We start from the raw sequence: 18,069 nt of genomic DNA, 5'->3' as shown, positions 1-18,069 counted from the left end.
GGCAACATTTTATGGAAAATTAAATCTCTAAAAATTCGCTGGAAGCTCCAGGACTTCTCAGAAAACAGCTCGAAACCACTTTTAATAAACTTTAACAGCCAAAAATAGGGAACGCACTAAATTTCAGTTGCTTCTTTCACTGTAGGTAACATTTTGATATTTTCCTTCGCTTTGGCCCTTTGATTGGTTTTTTAAAATTCTACAAAATTTTAAAATCAAACTTGGAAACAGTAATTTTAGTCAGAGGAGTGATTTGGCACATTCTCTAATTAAAATACCTTTCTTGTGAACATATTAAGTAAGGCTTTTTTTTTTAATATTAAAAAAAATCCAGTCAATATTTTCTAAAAGCCATAAGAAAATTGTAAAAAAAAAAAAAAAAAACTAGCAAATTCCCTGACAGTCAAACGTCGATTGAGACAACACGTTTTTTCTACATTTTTACATAATACGAGTATGCCTCAGATCACATTCAGTGTTGCTAAAAATTCAAAAATCAAAAGAACGACATTTTCAAAAACTGTCAAAAATGCATTTTTTCAATATTATTGTTTTTAGCATAATTTTTTGACATGAACAAAAAAAGTTTTGTCACATAATAGGCACTTACATACTTCATCTTCAAAATTGAATTGTAGGAGTTATGCCAACAAAAATTTCAAAGTAAAAATACCCGATTTAGTAAAACTACATCTATAGTTTTTTCTCGTCATATTTTAATTTTTTTTTTGTCATTTTTGGGGCCAATTTTAATGTTGATAATCGAAAAAATATTTTTGATGTACTATTCATTTTTTTGTTAAATTGAAAAGTACGATTTTTTTCAAAAAATTATTTCAAAAATGTTCGTCCGGCCTCGAAAGTACAACTTTTGATACCCATAGGTACTGAAATTTAAAACTTGACCTCCCCTCCATTTTAAGCTCGTTTTTGATGTTGTAAAAAAAATCAAAAATTGGAATCAACGATCTTGAAAATGTAACTCCGAATACCCAGAATTTACATTTAAACCTCAATAATATTTTGAAATTTCAACTCCACTTTTGAGGCTCAATTCGAGGATAGAGCTACAGATTAGCAAGCTCAAAAATTCAAATTTTCAAAATTATGAATCAAGTCTTCCCTTTAGGGCCTCAGAATTTCAATTTTGTGCTAATAATAAATATGAAAACCAAAATTAGCTACCTTAAACTCAGTTTTACACTATTTCTCAAATTTCCCTTCTTCCTCATACCACCCAATAAATCCCAAAATTTTGTAAAAATAGTACGAAGCAAAATCTCAAATTTAAACGAGGAGAAGGTTCACGAGATAACTCTGCTAATTTTTTCATTCCATACCTCGAAAAACTCAATTTACACGAAAAAGAACTAGCCAGCAGAGGGAGAAGGGGAATTCAAAAATTCTATAAAAAATCAGAGCAACGTGAACTGATTAATCTTATTCATTCACTTAATAGATGGAATTAATCTCGAGATGATTATCTCTCAAAATTGAATTCGTATTATCACGATAAGAAATTGCAGTGGAAAGAAATACAACCCCCTCTCATTCCCGATCCTCCCAAAATAGACTTGAAAGAGGTTTTTTCCATCCATCAGATCAACTTATATGCAATAAAAAAGATCACCGAGACAGAATAGCCTCTCACAGGTCAAAAACTCGACGACTTGACAAGACGTAGAATGATTCATTGTCATACCTATGTACCAAAAAAAAAAAAAAAAAAACTCAAGACAAACAAACCTATAGAAAACACGTTGTAAAGTAAATTTTCTTGAACCGATTGGCATAGCAGATTAGGTACACTGTACGGAAACGGGATCTGACTAATACGCGGATCTTCGAACGGAGCCACATTAGGCCAATACCTGCAACAAATCAAAACCAATTTCCAATCCGGCCCTTCGAAAGAGCACATTTCACCAATGGTAGAATACTTACTGCGATGCTTTGGATTTCGACAACAGGTGTTGAATTGATTCGGGAGCTTCTACGCCGGGGGTTTGGCACATCAGGTGTAAATGTTCGAAGGTGCATAATGCAGATATGCATTTTGCATCTACTGACCATATCTACGAATACATTCATGTTACCATATTACAACAGGTAATTAAATTATACACATAGGTTATTTTAAAATAGGTATCTTCGACGAATGCGACGACGTTCGATGAAAATTTCCAGGGCAACGGTGGCTGAAATAAGTTGGAGGAGTTGAATCTCACTTCATACATTAGTGAGGAGACCACTTCTCCACTCATTTCATTTATACCACATATACAGCTTTTTGATAGCTCCTTTTCGTATAAATAGGTAGGTAACTCGAAGGATTTCATAATATTAAACATAGGTAAAGGAAATCGTAAATGTAGGTAATAACAAGAGAGCTAGTATCTTAAAATTCGAGGACTACAATAGTATGCACGCATTGGGTAAATGTAAATTACGTGACATGACAGTAATAAATACATTGTGACTAAACTAACATATAAAATGGTGCCTTTTTTTATCAGTACAGAGATAATTAAATAAACACCGAAAAAAAACCACCTGTATAAGTCAACTATACGCGGTACGATATTTCATCATTTCAAACTCGACTTAACAATTAAGATAAAAATACATATATTTTTCGTAGGTACATAGATAAAAGCCCTGCTATTAAGTAAACACTTGAAAAATGAAAATTACATATCTACATCGAGGTGCTCGAAAAACAGGCAAAAAGAAATCCTTGTTCACTCGACGACGTTAATGTCGCCAAAACAAAATTACACGATAACGAATTGGGAACACGGCGAATGAAAATGAAATTTTCTACCATAAAACACACAACCAGTATACTAATTTTCGACGCCAAGGTTGAATTTATTTTTATTTCAGATTTATACGAGTTCGCTGCCGCCGCCAAACTGTACCAAATTCTACGACCGTTAATTAAACGATCGAAGTTTTTTACTATTTTTTCATTAATATCGATGTACGTATTAGCCTACATTCGGCCTATCTCGAGATACGTACGATTAGGAATTTCAGAATTTAGATTGGATTTTTTTTAGACCAGATAAAAAATTCGGCCAGGTCGAAACGACGATGACGAAGAGTTTATCTTCGAAAAAATTTACGCATTTTGAAGATTAAAAAAATAATTCACGTAGGAAAGCTTCCGTTTTGCCAGATGGTGTTTTATAGACTTCGAAATACGATCGATGGAGAGATTTTTGGACAGGTTTTTTCTTGAATTTTTTATGGAAAAATGATGAAAAAAAAAATTTGGAGTTTTTTTTAGAAATAATGGAAAATGGATCAAAATGGTGGTTAACGAGTCAAACTTACAGATCGATCAATTTAATGTCCCTCCCCCCTCCCAAAATTAAGAAATTATGAAAGTATTTCGTAGTTCATCTGATAAAAAATTTCATTCGAACATGAGTTCGTATTGAAATTAAAATTTACTTAGTCATTTTTTCAACAGTCTAGAGTCACAATATACAAACAAATGACAGATTGAACGACTAAATGACAAAATGAGGAGGAAACGAGTTTTGAGAAATGGGAAGAGAACTGAAAAAATCAGAAATTACTCCATTTCAGTTTTTCTAGGATATGTTTTCTATTTTAAGAATAAGAAGGGATGAGAATATTACAAAAAATTTCTTCGCAGTACAATTTTTAGATGAATTCCTCAAACATTTCCAATTACAATTTAGCAAAAAAATATTGCAACTTTTACAAATAAAAAACATATAATTCTGAGCTAAAAATATGCAGGTAGGAGGGGGCAGGAAACTTCTGTCAAAACTGATTTTTCAAGTGGAAAAATGAGCTTTGGGAAAATCATTTCAAAATTATGATTTTCATTAAGAAAATTATGTTTCAAAACAGAAAAATAAAACTGAAACATTGAGAAAAAATGGTAAAAAATGGAATATTTTATAGATACTTAAAATTGTTTTAAAATAGGAAATTGAGAATTAAAATTTACAAAACTAGATATTTTTACAATTCTGTTCAGATAGAAGAAGGACAAATGCAAAGTTTCGTTGCAGGGAAACTTTTCAATTAAAGTAATTATTCATTTGATGGATTTGAGAACTTTAAAAAAAAAAACTGGGAAAACAAAACTAATTCTTAGTAAAAAGTAAAAAGAAAAAAAGAAAATTTTTCATTGAGATCTTTTTGCAATAATTTCTAAAAATGAACCATAAAAGATCACGACTATATTTTTCTTTGAAAATTAATTTTCTTAATTTTTTCTGGAGGTCTGATCAATTTTTTTTTGAAATCATATAATTTTTCCTAAGATAGGTAGCCCTACCTATCTGAATAATTAAAATGAAATTTTCATTACCCTGATCACTTTTACTTTTGTTTTAATTTTTTTCATAGAATAAAACATGTATAGATCTTTATTTACACTTTTTTTCAACATTAAAATTGTTTCGAATTTCGATTTAAATTTAATTTAAGAAAAATTTCATTTGAAACCAACAGAAAAAAAGAATTTTTAAATAATTTCGAGCTATTCTAAAGATAACTTCCAATGATTTCACCAGAAATGATAATAAAAAGTAACGGAATTGTTTTCTTATTTGAATATTTACCGAATTAAAAAATCGAAAATTGAAAAATATCAACCCAAAGATCAATGTTAGTTAAAATATCAGGTACCTATTTAAATTTTTTTCGAATACCCGAATCCAATTTTTATCCAACGTTTTTTTTTCTCTTTTTTGAAATCAACAAATGAAATTATTTAAAATTTTCAAAGCAATTTGTGTTGATTTTTTCGAAGTAAGAAAGACTTGCCCAAAAACAAGAGGCAACTATAACGACAATAATGACGACGATTGTCAAGAACCCACCAAAAAATTCGAAAAATTAATACCAACCAATAAAACAATAATTTCAATCAAAAACATTCGAAATTTTCAATTTTTAAAAAATGAAAGCCAAAAATCTCAAAAATGAAAATTTTAAATTTAAATTTATATAAATTTGATGATTTCAATTTGAAATCGTTCATTCCAATTTAAATTACGAAAATTAAAAATACTAAACAAGGAAAAGAGGTAAATTTTTAAAACACGAAAAAATTAAAGCCAAAAATCTCAAAAGTGAAATTTTAAAATTTAAATTCATACGAATTTGATAATTTTAATTCGAAATCGTTCATTCCAATTTAAATTACGAAAATAAAAAATACTAAACAAGGAAAGGAAATAAATTTTTAAAACACGAAGTAAAGCAGCTTAAATTTTGCCTCAAAAAGACTTGAAAAAATTCACCTAGTTTGTTTTGAAATCGAAAAAAAACAACAAAACAAATTAATTTTTGATCAAAAAAGATTACGAAATTTTGAAACACGACCTGCCTTTGATAAAAAACACGACGTTCGTTAATTTCAATAAAACCCCCCAAAAAATCTACCAAAAAAAGGGGGAAATCTCTAATCGAGAAAATTTCGAGCACACTTACTCATTAAACCATCACTAAAACTAACCTATAATCTAACCCTATTCTCTTCGTAACAACAAAACAGACAAAATACGTAAGTAACCAAACCAATTGAAAATACTCCTCATCTCAAACAACGTAGAAAAATCGCGTATCACCATGAGCTGGAAGAAATAGATCTGGCCATCAAACGCACCGCCTAGACCTCTACTTCCAGCTAAAGGGTACACGCATCCGCAAGACTGCCCAACATTTCATGACGACGACTACGACCATCATTACCATCGCACATCACAACGACGACCGCGATACAAAAACCACCACAAATCGACCACACGACAATGAAAATTTTCGGTAAAATTACGATTTATATAATTTCTAGCCACTTAACCCCCACCATGATCTTAGAGCTGGTCGCAGCGGTCGCATTATAGTCTTTTATTACAGTACTAGAAAATCCGGCGTAATCGTCGTCACACCTAACCTGATAAAGATAAGTAAATAAAACACCTCGATACTGTTTACTTTGTATACCATCGTCTATTTCGAACAAACATCACCGAAAAAAAATGAAAAAAACCTTCTCATCGTGAAATTCAGGTACTTTATTCCGAGCAAGAGAAATGCACTTGTTAGATATAGGTAGGATTGGGAAGGCGAATTTGAATTTTTCACAACGTTTAAAAAACAACTCATCGCGCGATAAATACGCCACCGAATGTTTGCACGGAACCAAAGATACGGGACTATACGTTTCCCCTTTCGATAAAAATTGCCCGACATTTTCTCAGTTCGGATAAACGGAAACGTAGCTTACGTGTATGCGAAACTGGAATCCCTTATCAATCTGTACATACACGTCGGTGAGAATAAATCAACATAAGACTGGAGAATATAAACATGTGATGAGATTTCTTCGAGTTTGAACTCGTAGGTACATTTTATAGTTCATCGTAGTTCGTTTGCCCTGAGAACGAACGCGGCGCGACGTGGCGTATTACCTACCTATTTATTTAAGGCACCATTTATGCAACCATATTAGGGATTTTTTCATTCGAACGTCGTACATTTAATAATAATTTTACGAGTTAATCTTTGTATGTACTAATGATGCGATAACGTCGTGGCTCACTTACCGCATCGAGTAGCTGATGGTATTGCAAACCAGACATATATTCTCTGGTAGCAGGGCAATTGGTAACAACTCCATGTTGAGGTTCGATCCAACATTCGGTGACTAGTTCGATAACTTTGACAAGATTCGATTCTGAATCTTCGTTTTCTCTGCATGAAAAAAAAATACATGAGATCGTGAACTACGATTTTGGATAATTCCTCGAGTATTTTTACCTTTTGGGGGCATCGAGAACACGAGGAGGGAACAGGACGTATTGAATTATGCAATTGTGTAATTCGGTGTCTGTATTTTCGGTTTCTTGATAAACATTATCCAAGTGATCGGTCTCCGTATTTGATCCCTAAGATGGGTAAATAAATTACAACGAGGATATTAGGTGCGTTCATTGATTCAAGTCTGAGAAAATGAGTCAAATTGGACAACTGGAGAGATCCAAATTCAACATACTTTCATCTGCACTTCTAAAACCATGTTGCAAATTCCGGAACTAAAATGAGCGAAATAAAAGCCTTCTTGGAGACGTTTCCTGAAACATAGACCCCGAACATTATTTCGCTTAGCGGATACTCGGACAATAAGTACATATTTCTGCAAGAAGTTGATTTCTTACTTGACTAAAGTAGATAAAATATTTTCAAGAGCGTTCACAGGCAGGAAAATTTTCTGATTGATATTCGCTTTCCAAATCCATCTGCGATGATGCAGGTATCTTGAAAGAGTGGTTATCAGGCCACGATTTAAAACCAGTGTATTATCACCTTTGGAAGAGGGCTGAGTGCCGTCAGGAAATACAACTGTACTGAATTCTGATGGCATTTGTTCGTATCTGAGAATGAGAAAAAAATTAGGATCTTTGTCGAGGAGCCGAAAAAAGATAAAAAATTATCATACTAACCGAATTAATATCTTTTCTAGGGCCTTTTCCAAAATTATGCAACAGTTTGAAGACGAATCGAAGCTCGAGTTGGGTGTCTCTTGTTGCAACGGACGACTTATTTTCAATACGCTGAGAGACTGTTTGAATTCTTTAATAATCTGAAACAGGTAAATAATTATTTGGCTTGAGTCAGTTTTTTTTTAAATCAATGAGCCAAATCACCTAAATTTTTACTCAAATTTGGAATTTTTTTTCACCTTAAAATCTGAACATTTTTATGGAAAATCTGGGGGGGGGATGAAACTAAAAAAAAAAAAATGTTTTCACTTTTAGAAAGTTGACCGAGTCTAATTCATATTCAATGAGCTAAACTGCTCCATAGTGCATTTTTTTGCAATCATTTTGTTCGATTTTATAGAAGCTCTATTTTCAAACTCAAAGTGCCTAACAATCGAGAAGTAGACTTTTTGACAATTTTGAAGAAAAAAACCAGACTTTAATGACAATATCGGCCAAAAAGGGACTTTTATGATACATTTGACCAAAAACCTACTTCTATGACAATTTTTTAAAAAACAGGACTTTTTGACAATTTTGACAATGTCAGGACATTTTTAAAAGTTTGACAAAAACCTGATATTTTTGACTTGGCAAAAAACAGGATTTTTTAAACATTTTGGCGAAAACTAGGAACTTTTTTACAATTTTTCGCAAAGAAAAAGTCGCTTTTCACAATTTTTGGGAAAAATGGCGCTTTTTTGAAAATGTTGTCAAATAACAGAACTTGACAATTTTGGCCAAAAACAGGACATTACTGAAAATTTTGGAGGAAAAATAGACGTTTCTAACAATTTAGTGAAAAGAAAAACAGAACCTTTTAGACAATTTTGGTAAAAGCAGGACTTTGACGTTTTACAAAAACTAGAAACTGTTGATAAATTTGGCAAAAGATAAGATTTTTCGAGAATTTGAACGAAAACAAGTTTTTGCAAAACCGGGGACTTTTTTTGAGAATTTTTGCAAAAAAAACAGCACTAACAATTTTTTAAAACAAATTATGGCAAAAAATATACTTTTTTGATAAATTATGAGACAAAACAGGACATTAATGAAAATTTTGGAGAAAAAATAGACTTTTCTAACAATTTAGTGAAAAGAAAAATAGAACCTGGTAAAAGCAGGACTTTTTTGACGTTTTACAAAAACTAGGAATTTTTGACAAATTTGGCAAAAGATAAGATTTTTTAAGAATTTAAACGAAAGCAAGTTTTTGCAAAACTGGGGACTTTTTTTTGAAAGTTTTTGCAAAAAAAAACAGGACTATCAATTTTTTAAAACAAAATATAATTATGGCAAAAAAATACTTTTTTTGACAAATTTTGAAACAGAACAGGACTTTTTTGACAATTTTGACAAAAACAGGACTTTTAAGACACATCTGACCAAAAAAAGAATTTGTGACAATTTTGAAAAAAATGACCTTTTTTGACAATTTTGACGAAGGAATGAATTTTTTTGTCAACTTGGACAAAAAGTAAGAGTGTTGACTTTGGCGAACAGGATTTTTTGAATGTTTTGACAAAATTATGAACTTTTTTGACAATTTTGGCAAAAAACACAACTTTTTCACAAGTTCAACGAAAACTGGTAATTTTTGACGAATTTGGCAAACAACAGGATTTTTTGAGAATTTGAACAAAAACAGTCTTAACATTTTAGAAAAAACAATACTTTTCTGACAATTCATGACAAAAAATATACGTTTTTGCCAAAAACATGATTTTAATTATACTTGATTAAACAAAAAAATAAAAATAAAATTAAAATTTTCAACAATTTTCAAAAAAAAAAAAACTTTTCTGACAATTTTGCCAAAAGGATTGAGAAAATGGAAGTAATTTGACTCATTAAATCCAAATATGGGAATGAAAACACATTTCGGCGAAATGAAGATGTCTCTATAGGACGGAAAATTCAATAAAAATACACTTTTTTGATTATTTAGGCAGGTTTAACCACTCGAAAAGCGCTGGAAAATGGCACAAAGGTGGAGAATACATTCAAAAATATTGGCAAAAAGTACAATTTTCGTTAGTGCATAACTGAAGCCACGGGGGCCACTTTCAAAATTTTTAAATGAATTTTAAAGGTCAAAAAAACAAAAACAAAAAAATTGGAGCATTTTGTACTAGAAATCTTCATGTACATACATGTCAAATCTCATACGCAGCTTTTCCAGGAATTTTAAATCCTTCGAAAAATTTTACAAAAATATTATAAGTTACCCTCCACTAGCTGTTTTCCAATCATCGCAAACTCACCTTGGATCTAACACTTCCCGGAATATTATACAAAAAGGCGATATGTATCACAGCATATGGCGGTTTACAAATACTACGTATCACATAAAACGAATATTTATTTGTTCCAGATTCGCTGAAAAAAAAAACATTAATTTCAACGTTAATTTCAATTAAGTAGGTACATAAAACTATACAATGCAAAAACTACTGCATCTACTTACGATGGTGACAAGAACCTAATATACGAATGATTCTCAATCAACACAAAAGAACTGATATTTTTCAAGAATGTGAACAACGTGTTGCTAGCAAGTCGACATTGAACACCGCTACTCTTTCTATTACGCTCCGAAAATAAATTAATGAATTCGTCGTGTTGAAATATCACACCAACTCGGTCAGCGTGAAACCATTTCTGCCATAAATTATTGTTCAGCAAGCAGGCTGGCCTCCAGATAGCTCCAAATTGAGTAAATCCAACATCGCTGGAAAATAAAACATATGTAAAAATACTCATCGGTTTAAAAATAGGTACCTATGGCAGCATTCATATTACATACTTGGATGTCAGTATCGGTTGAGCAGCTCCGGTCGACAAATAGTACAACGGCATGCCACTTTTTAATCCTTCCGGTAAATAATACGAACTCGTCGTGTTCATAAATGACTCCAAATGAGAAAGCAATAGATCACTTTGATAGAATGATTTTAAAGAACGCCAAAATCGAGCTATTAACGCTTGTCGGAATGGTGACTTGATGGGGATTTTCATTCGACATGATATATCGTGTAGAAATTCATAAGGAGCTGAAAATTAAAAGAAAATTATTAGAAAAAATATATGTTTTTTAAATTGTACTTAGAATTGGAGAGTTTTAGTCGCAATACCTTTGATATTTATCACATAGTGTGTAGTGGAGGACGGAGAAATAACCACAGGCCACTGACAAGAGCAGGTATATTCGATGTAAATATGATTCGTCCATGGTAAAATGAAATCGATTATTAATTCGTTATCTTTGATGTTAATATCCTACATTGAGTAAAAAAAATCATTTTAGAATTATTCGATCATTTTTACGAGTAACTGGTTATTAATTCATTTTGTGTATTATTTACATGAAGTATAAACCCTTCTCTGATACGACAGGCCAGAACACCATATAAGGTAACATTGATATCATTCTCTAAATACTTCTTCGTCAATAACTGAGATCCACGATTACCGTAAAAATGCGTATTTCTGAAAAAAAGATTCACATTTTATGGCCCATTCAGAGAAAAAAAAACAGATCTGCGCTAATTTTCAACAGCTTACGTTATCGACCAATCTCCATCTTTTCGATGCGGAGTACACATTTCCAACACAACAGACCTTCTTTTCAAACACCAGGTTAGAAAACTTTGTTGATAAATATTCATTTCATTTTGATGTTTCTGAAAGAAATATTCCAAATTGATATTGTTTCGAAGCGACCCTACTTCTACTCATAAAGCCACCCACTTGATTAGGGGAAAATTGCAAATAAGAGCCGTTGGTGGCTACCGAGATCAATTGCATTATTTCCGCATACGGTACGAATCCGAACCCGCAATGAGGATGGAACTGACTCCCGACGTGTATAAAATTACACGCTATGTCGTTATATCGCATATGATTCAGAACAGAATCCAACGTATCGCTATCGGGCATCGCTATCATACCATCCGTAATAACTACTAAATCTGCAACGACGAAATATTAAATTAATAAAACGTCGCCAAAATGTTTCCACGACCACGTAACGTTAGCTAGACTACTAACTAGAGAAATTAGAAACTGGTAACAATTTCAAGGCCAGCATTCCGAAACGTAATAAATTCAAGAAACCAGATCCAGGCGAAACCATTGCTATATTCGAATTCAAAGGAGAGAACTGCTTTAGTAAATCTTCACTGAACAATCCCTCGCTAATGTTTTCTAATTCGGTCTAATAAAAAAAATACAGAAATAATTATAAAAACGAAGGTGGAAATGGAAAATAAAAACCGTTCAAACGTACTGAATTTTTTCTATCTCTTTCCACTTGCTCGTGACATGAGCCAGATACACGAGCAACAGCATCTTCGATAAATTCTAATTGTCTTAAAACAGCTTCCAAAAATCCATTCAAGTTATCAACGGAAATTTTCCATCCTTGGACAAGAACCTGAATGAAAATTTAATCGATGAAGCATACGGTATATGGTACATCAACACTCGTGTCTAGAAATATCTACCAACCTGTTGAGCTGGTGATATGAAAAATGGAGTATGAGCGATAACCGTTATGAATATATCTGGTTTGAATAAATGACTAGAACCTGGTATCAAAATCTAAAGACCAAAGATGAATTAATCAAGTGATAAATTTTTTTGAGCATTTTTTCAGATGAAATTTACCGGTGTGATTAACGAAGTGATCGATTTTTGAAGCGATTCGATAATAACATCCAGTAAAACTTCTCCATATTGACTATCCTGTATTAAAATCAATCAAATATTAGTAAAATGTAAATCTTAATCGACGAAATGGTAGAATAACCACGTACTACTGTAGAAACAGATGGACTAATATCTAAACAATAGACAACACGATAAACTTCTCCTAAGAAAATCACGTTCGTCGATAAAGTGACCAGATATTCGTATAAATGACTATTTTCCTGCGACCAGTCTTTTGTCGGTTCTTCAGGTACGATGGAAACAACCACAGCTTCGTCGTCATTCTGAAAGATAAAAATCAAGATGTCAAAACCAGCACCTTTGGACGAATCACGATACCAATATACTAACATATTCTTCGCTCTCGGCGATTTTGATTTTGGTGTTTAAATGCTGCAAGTACCATTGAATTCGCAAGCTGCGAGGCACGTAGTGCGACTTTTTCAAAATTATGTAAACCGTAGCAGCTTTCAAACCGTCTGAGTCCTGAAATCAAAGTTGGATTAAGAAATGAACTCGAGTAATGAACGATTGCATCGGTATAATTACTTCGGAATTCTCGAAGCTCGAATGTTGTTCACTATCTGAAGTATTCGGCATTATGAAAATAATAATGCGGTATATTTTATTAACATTTAAAATTGAAAACACATAATCACAGCCACAGGAAGCACGAGTAAACAAGTAAAATAAAAGTTCTTCGTAACACAAATGAACACATAATTCGGTTTAAAATAATCGTCCAACTTCTGAGATCACATGATTTACTCAAAATATTTGCATTTTTAATAAAATAAAACGTAGTAATTTGTAAAACTAATTAACGGAGACACACGAGATGGAGATACCAAATTTAGTGATAACGTTTACTCCATTGTTTACAACAGCAAAAATCGATGACGTCCCCACTCCAAAATCACACGACATGTGGTTTTTATTAGCGGTTCGTATTTCTCGATCATTGAAAACCATATTATCGAATAAATCGAATAAAAACGCATTTTACGTAGAAAGAAGTAAAATAATAAAACCACCATTAACGGCATTCAATAATATATAATAAATTAAATATCACAGCTTTTGTCGAACGAGTACAAGTTCTTAAAGTAGAGTAGAGGTCGCTAGACGAATAAAAAATAACCTAGCAAAACTACCTACACAACGTTATATCGAAAATTCGTAAATACCTCGTAAATTACAGTAAAACGATAACACCGCCCCATAAATTTGCACGTACACGGGGAAATTTAAAATTATAAGCCGTAGTCAATAAATCTTACGTACTAAAGCGAAAAACGAATCGCGAAAAATAAAACAACTAAAAATAACAGGTAAATAAAAATAAACACAATTGAGTTGCAGTTACAGAGTACATCGAATACAGGTACAAAAGGTCAAACGAGTACATAAATAAACGAATAAATAAACATGATTATTATTACATTAAAATACCGGAGAAACACTCATTAATTTCACTACCATTCATACGTTTCGTAAACGCATCAGCGTAATTAAACTTTCCATCGACCTTCTTAATAGAAACCTCACCAGAATCCACCGCATTACGAGTATTATGAAAACACACATCAATGTGTCTAGTTTTTTTGGATTCGGTAGTATGAGCGATATGAATGGCTGACGAATTGTCAACATGAATGACCGTAGGATCAACAATAAACTTCAACGAATTGAGAAAATTTCGAAAACCTCGTACCTCTGTAACACACAAACTCAACGCAACATATTCGGCTTCTGCCGTCGAGGTGGCAACTCCGCGTTGCTTCTTCGATTTCCAATAAACGGGATTACCGTACATAAAAACAACACAACCAGACGTAGACTTTCGGTCACTAAGATCACCCGCGAAATCAGAGTCGCTATACGCAGTTAACAATGTGTCGTCTGGACACGAATAATTCAACCGTTTCTCACTTGAGCCTTTCAAATAACACAAGACTCGCTTGCACGCTCGTACTAATTCAACCGACGGTCTCGATTGATATCTGGCCAAAAAATTTACCGCAAATACAATGTCAGGACGAGTCCATTGAGCAATGTATTGCAAGCAACCTATCATCTCGCGACAGATTCCTTCGAACTTCATATCAACCGCAGCATCCATAAACGAAAAATCCTCTAACGGAGAGGCGACTGCGTTGGCTTCGGACAATTCAAAACGTGAAATAATATTCAAAATATATTCAGTCTGATCGAGAGTGACTGAAGCACCATTACGAGTAAAATGAACGCCAAGGTAATTTTCCACCGGACCAAGATCTTTCACTTCGAAGTTCAACATAAGTAGGCCAATCACCTCCTCAATCAACTCATTGTCATATCCGGTAATAAAAATGTCGTCTACGTAAACAGCCATAACGCACCTTAACGAATCATACTTGAATACAAAGACCGTAGCATCAAAAACAGTCGGCACCATGCCGATTTTAACCAAAATACGCCGTAATTCCTCGTACCACGTAGCAGGAGAAATTCGCAACCCATACAATGACCGTAATAACAACCACACAGGATTTCGAACGTTACCGCGATAACAATAGCCTTTCGGCATTTCAACGTATACTACATAAGGCATCTTGCCATACAAAAACGCGCCGGTTATATCGATATGTCGCATCTGCCAGCCAAAGCGAGCAGCTAAAGAGGCAAGTGCTTTTATTATTTCGGCACGAGCCACCGGTGCGTAGACATCGGCTTCGTCTAACACCAACGACTCCATGTAACCGAGTACCACTAAACGCGCTTTGAAAGTACCGTTAGGTTTACGTCGAAAAACCCATCTTACGCCAAGTACTTTGCAATTGCCCGGTCGCTCAACAATGCGATACGTCGACATGCGTTCGAGATTCAATAACTCCTCATACATCGCGGCACGCCACTTGGCGGAATGTTGACCAGAGATCGCGTCTTCGTACGTCATCTCACTTTCCTTTACAGCGGCGGCAGACATAGCCGATTCGGTAGGTATATTCGCACCTTCGTCCAACGGTACATCGACACTCGGCGGAGCATTAACGAAATCTCCGTACATGATAGACTCATCCACCTCAACGTGAGTAAAACACTCAACTTCATTCGTGTCGACGTCCATCAAACGACAGCCGGTCTCGGTCATACCAACGTACACATAACGTTTCGACTTTTCTTCCAACTTTGTACGACGTTCGTACGGTACTAACGCTCGCGCAGACGCCCCGAAAACTTTCACATACTTCAAAACGTTCGGCCTTCGATGCCACAATTCGAACGGAGTGCGCTTCGATAGCGCTCGCGTAGGGAGACGATTAATGAGATCACCGGCGTGCAAAACCGCTAATGTCCAATACGAGTTCGGCATTTTTCCCTCATACAACAACGCACGCGCTTTCTCCATCAGCGTGCGATTAAAGCGCTCTATCTTGCCATTGTGTTCGTGCACGTAAGGTTCCGATGGACGAACTTCAATACCTTTCTCATCACAAATGCGTCGCGTTTGTCCTCTCACATACTCGAGAGCGTTGTCACACCTCAGTTTCGCGATCTTAACACTCCAACGGGCAGTCGTAAATTTCTCAAAATTTTCAAAACAAGGTCCAACTTCGGCGCGATTATTTAAAACATAAACTACATTATAATGGGTATAATCGTCGAGTATCGTCATGACGTACTGTTTACCATCATACGACACCGACAACGGCCCAATCGTATCCGAGTGAATTAATTCTAACGCTCGTGATGCTGTATGACGTTCAGTGCAACATGGCTGGCGGCACATCTTAGCACGCGAGCACACGTCGCACGTAGTCGTAGTTAATGAAGGATCAACCGGTATGTCCTTCAACTTCGAGACAGTTTCAGCACACGTGTGGCCTAAACGACGATGCCACAATAAACGCTTATCTTCACCGGGCAGCACGTTTGCTGCTTCGATTTCGGTCTCATACTCGAACGTAAGAGCACGTAGGCCGCTTTCATCCATATACGCAACACCGATCAAATCTCCGTTAGGAGCATACACCGACACGTCATTCGCCATAGTAATTGTACACCCCTTTTCACGCAATCTCTCCGTCGACATCAAACAATACGAAAACTCAGAAGAATACTTAACACCGTCAAGCGTGTACAATCTTCCCATCTCATCATACAAACGAATAGTACCAACCTTTGTAATAGTAACACACTGACCCGTATACGCAGTGCGAACTTTCTCAGAAACTTCATACGATGAAACGAAATATTTATCATCGTTCACAAAATGATTAGACGCGCCGGAGTCCAAAATAAACGAAACTAAATTCCAATTCTCTCCGTTCTCACAACTTTCACTTTCCAAACAACGATCAACTGTAACCAAGGCCGTACCTTGCGCATTTGGCGGTCTCTGCTGAACGTGATCGCCGTAGGTAGGGCAATTCGCACCTAGGTGACCGTAATTACGACATCTAAAACACCTAGCTTTATTAATATCACCACCTCGATAATTTTGACTACTTGCCGGCGGACGGTTAGAACCGTTATTCGAATTAGAACGAAAATTTTGACCACTACCTGATGACTGATCTTGACTAACATTACGATTATCAGGCCTAGGACCTGCGCCACGACCGCGATACACAAAATTATTTCTACCATTATAACTACCATTACCATTACTAGAATTACCACGGCCGCCGCCGTTGCTACGAGAGGGTGGTGGAATGACCGCATAACAGGAACGTGCCATATGGCCGGGTCGCTGACATCGATGACAGGTAGGTCTCGTTTCAGTAGTAGACAATGCGGAGGAACGAATCGTAGATGGCTGCTCGATGGTTTTGAACGCCGAACAGATAACCTCACGTGCACCATCTGCGTTATCGTTGATCAAAAGCGCCGCCTGAATAGCATCACGAACTGAATCTCCTCTTGGCGTATTCGGAAGTCCATTCAAGAGCCACGTAGACTCATCGTCGTCTTTCAATTCGCGTGCCAATTTACGAATCGCGTCACAATAATCTTCTCCGCGTTTAAAGTCGGTCAGCTTAACGTTGGCGATTTTAGTTTTTAATGCGCACCGCTGCGCTCTCGTCTTTGATTCGTAACGTTTCTTCATGTTCTCAAGGAACGTAAACGGATTATCGCCCTCAATGATGTCGACAACGGTACCCACGATGTGCGTAAGTATAATGTCTAACGCTTGATCACGCCTTGGCTTGGTCGAGGCGTCTGCAGCGGTAAGCGTGTCGGATAAACCGCATGCGGCGATACGTAACTTAATTCGGCGATACCATGTCTGAAAATTCGAGCCGTCGAAGAGCATGGATTTGTCCGGTTGAATCGGTACATAGACAGGTTCTGGCGCAGCAGGTGCTGCGGGTGGGTTAGGTGTCATATTTACTTCGCTACTAGCTTCTTCAGCTAAAGATGTACGCAATTTCGCCGCCTTTTTTCGTTGTTTACGAGCTTTACTTTTGCTCTCAGGTAACGGAACGGAAGACTGAGACGGTACTGAAGACTGAGACGTAGATCTTGTTTTCATCGGCAGCTATAAGCTGAGTGAAGTACACGAGGTGTCGAGGACGGCGAACACCTTTCTAGCGGTCAGCGTAACGGCGCTGAATTTCTAAAACGCTTTAACGGTCGAGTAGACGAAACGGCGTCTATCGAATAAAGCAAATACAGTTTTTAAACGCAATAAACCATACCTTGAACAATGGTGTGCACGTGTGCAACACCTCTCCGTCGAGAAAACGAAAAAAGATCGTCACAATTCCGCGAATTTTAACCACGAACGGCTACCATATTAGCGGTTCGTATTTCTCGATCATTGAAAACCATATTATCGAAT

At 35.3% G+C, this 18,069-nt stretch overlaps 1 protein-coding gene across 1 annotated transcript in view; it reads right to left on the bottom strand.

Annotated features, from left to right (window-relative positions):
* The window catches only part of LOC135841180 (KICSTOR complex protein SZT2-like), a 28,072-nt gene extending 14,857 nt beyond the window's left edge, over positions 1-13,215 (bottom strand). Inside the window, exons 1-21 of the mRNA XM_065358016.1 lie at positions 12,792-13,215; positions 12,594-12,728; positions 12,350-12,526; positions 12,201-12,278; positions 12,042-12,134; positions 11,821-11,967; positions 11,583-11,748; positions 11,283-11,503; positions 11,097-11,215; positions 10,898-11,021; positions 10,667-10,811; positions 10,339-10,585; positions 10,000-10,263; positions 9,797-9,911; positions 7,494-7,633; positions 7,209-7,424; positions 7,046-7,124; positions 6,811-6,938; positions 6,597-6,744; positions 1,945-2,075; positions 1,747-1,871 (exon numbers count right to left, since the gene is read on the bottom strand). Of these exons, the coding sequence (XP_065214088.1) occupies positions 1,747-1,871; positions 1,945-2,075; positions 6,597-6,744; positions 6,811-6,938; positions 7,046-7,124; positions 7,209-7,424; positions 7,494-7,633; positions 9,797-9,911; positions 10,000-10,263; positions 10,339-10,585; positions 10,667-10,811; positions 10,898-11,021; positions 11,097-11,215; positions 11,283-11,503; positions 11,583-11,748; positions 11,821-11,967; positions 12,042-12,134; positions 12,201-12,278; positions 12,350-12,526; positions 12,594-12,728; positions 12,792-12,842 (3,049 nt within the window). The 5' untranslated portion in view covers positions 12,843-13,215. The remainder of the gene's footprint in view (positions 1-1,746; positions 1,872-1,944; positions 2,076-6,596; positions 6,745-6,810; positions 6,939-7,045; positions 7,125-7,208; positions 7,425-7,493; positions 7,634-9,796; positions 9,912-9,999; positions 10,264-10,338; positions 10,586-10,666; positions 10,812-10,897; positions 11,022-11,096; positions 11,216-11,282; positions 11,504-11,582; positions 11,749-11,820; positions 11,968-12,041; positions 12,135-12,200; positions 12,279-12,349; positions 12,527-12,593; positions 12,729-12,791) is intronic.
* Positions 13,216-18,069: the final 4,854 nt, after the last annotated feature.

This window comes from Planococcus citri, chromosome 3 (assembly GCF_950023065.1).
Source record: "Planococcus citri chromosome 3, ihPlaCitr1.1, whole genome shotgun sequence".
NCBI classification, from domain to species: Eukaryota; Metazoa; Arthropoda; class Insecta; order Hemiptera; family Pseudococcidae; genus Planococcus; species Planococcus citri.
The sequence above is the reverse complement of the archived record's forward strand: the minus strand, read 5'-3'. Positions and strand labels throughout refer to the sequence as shown.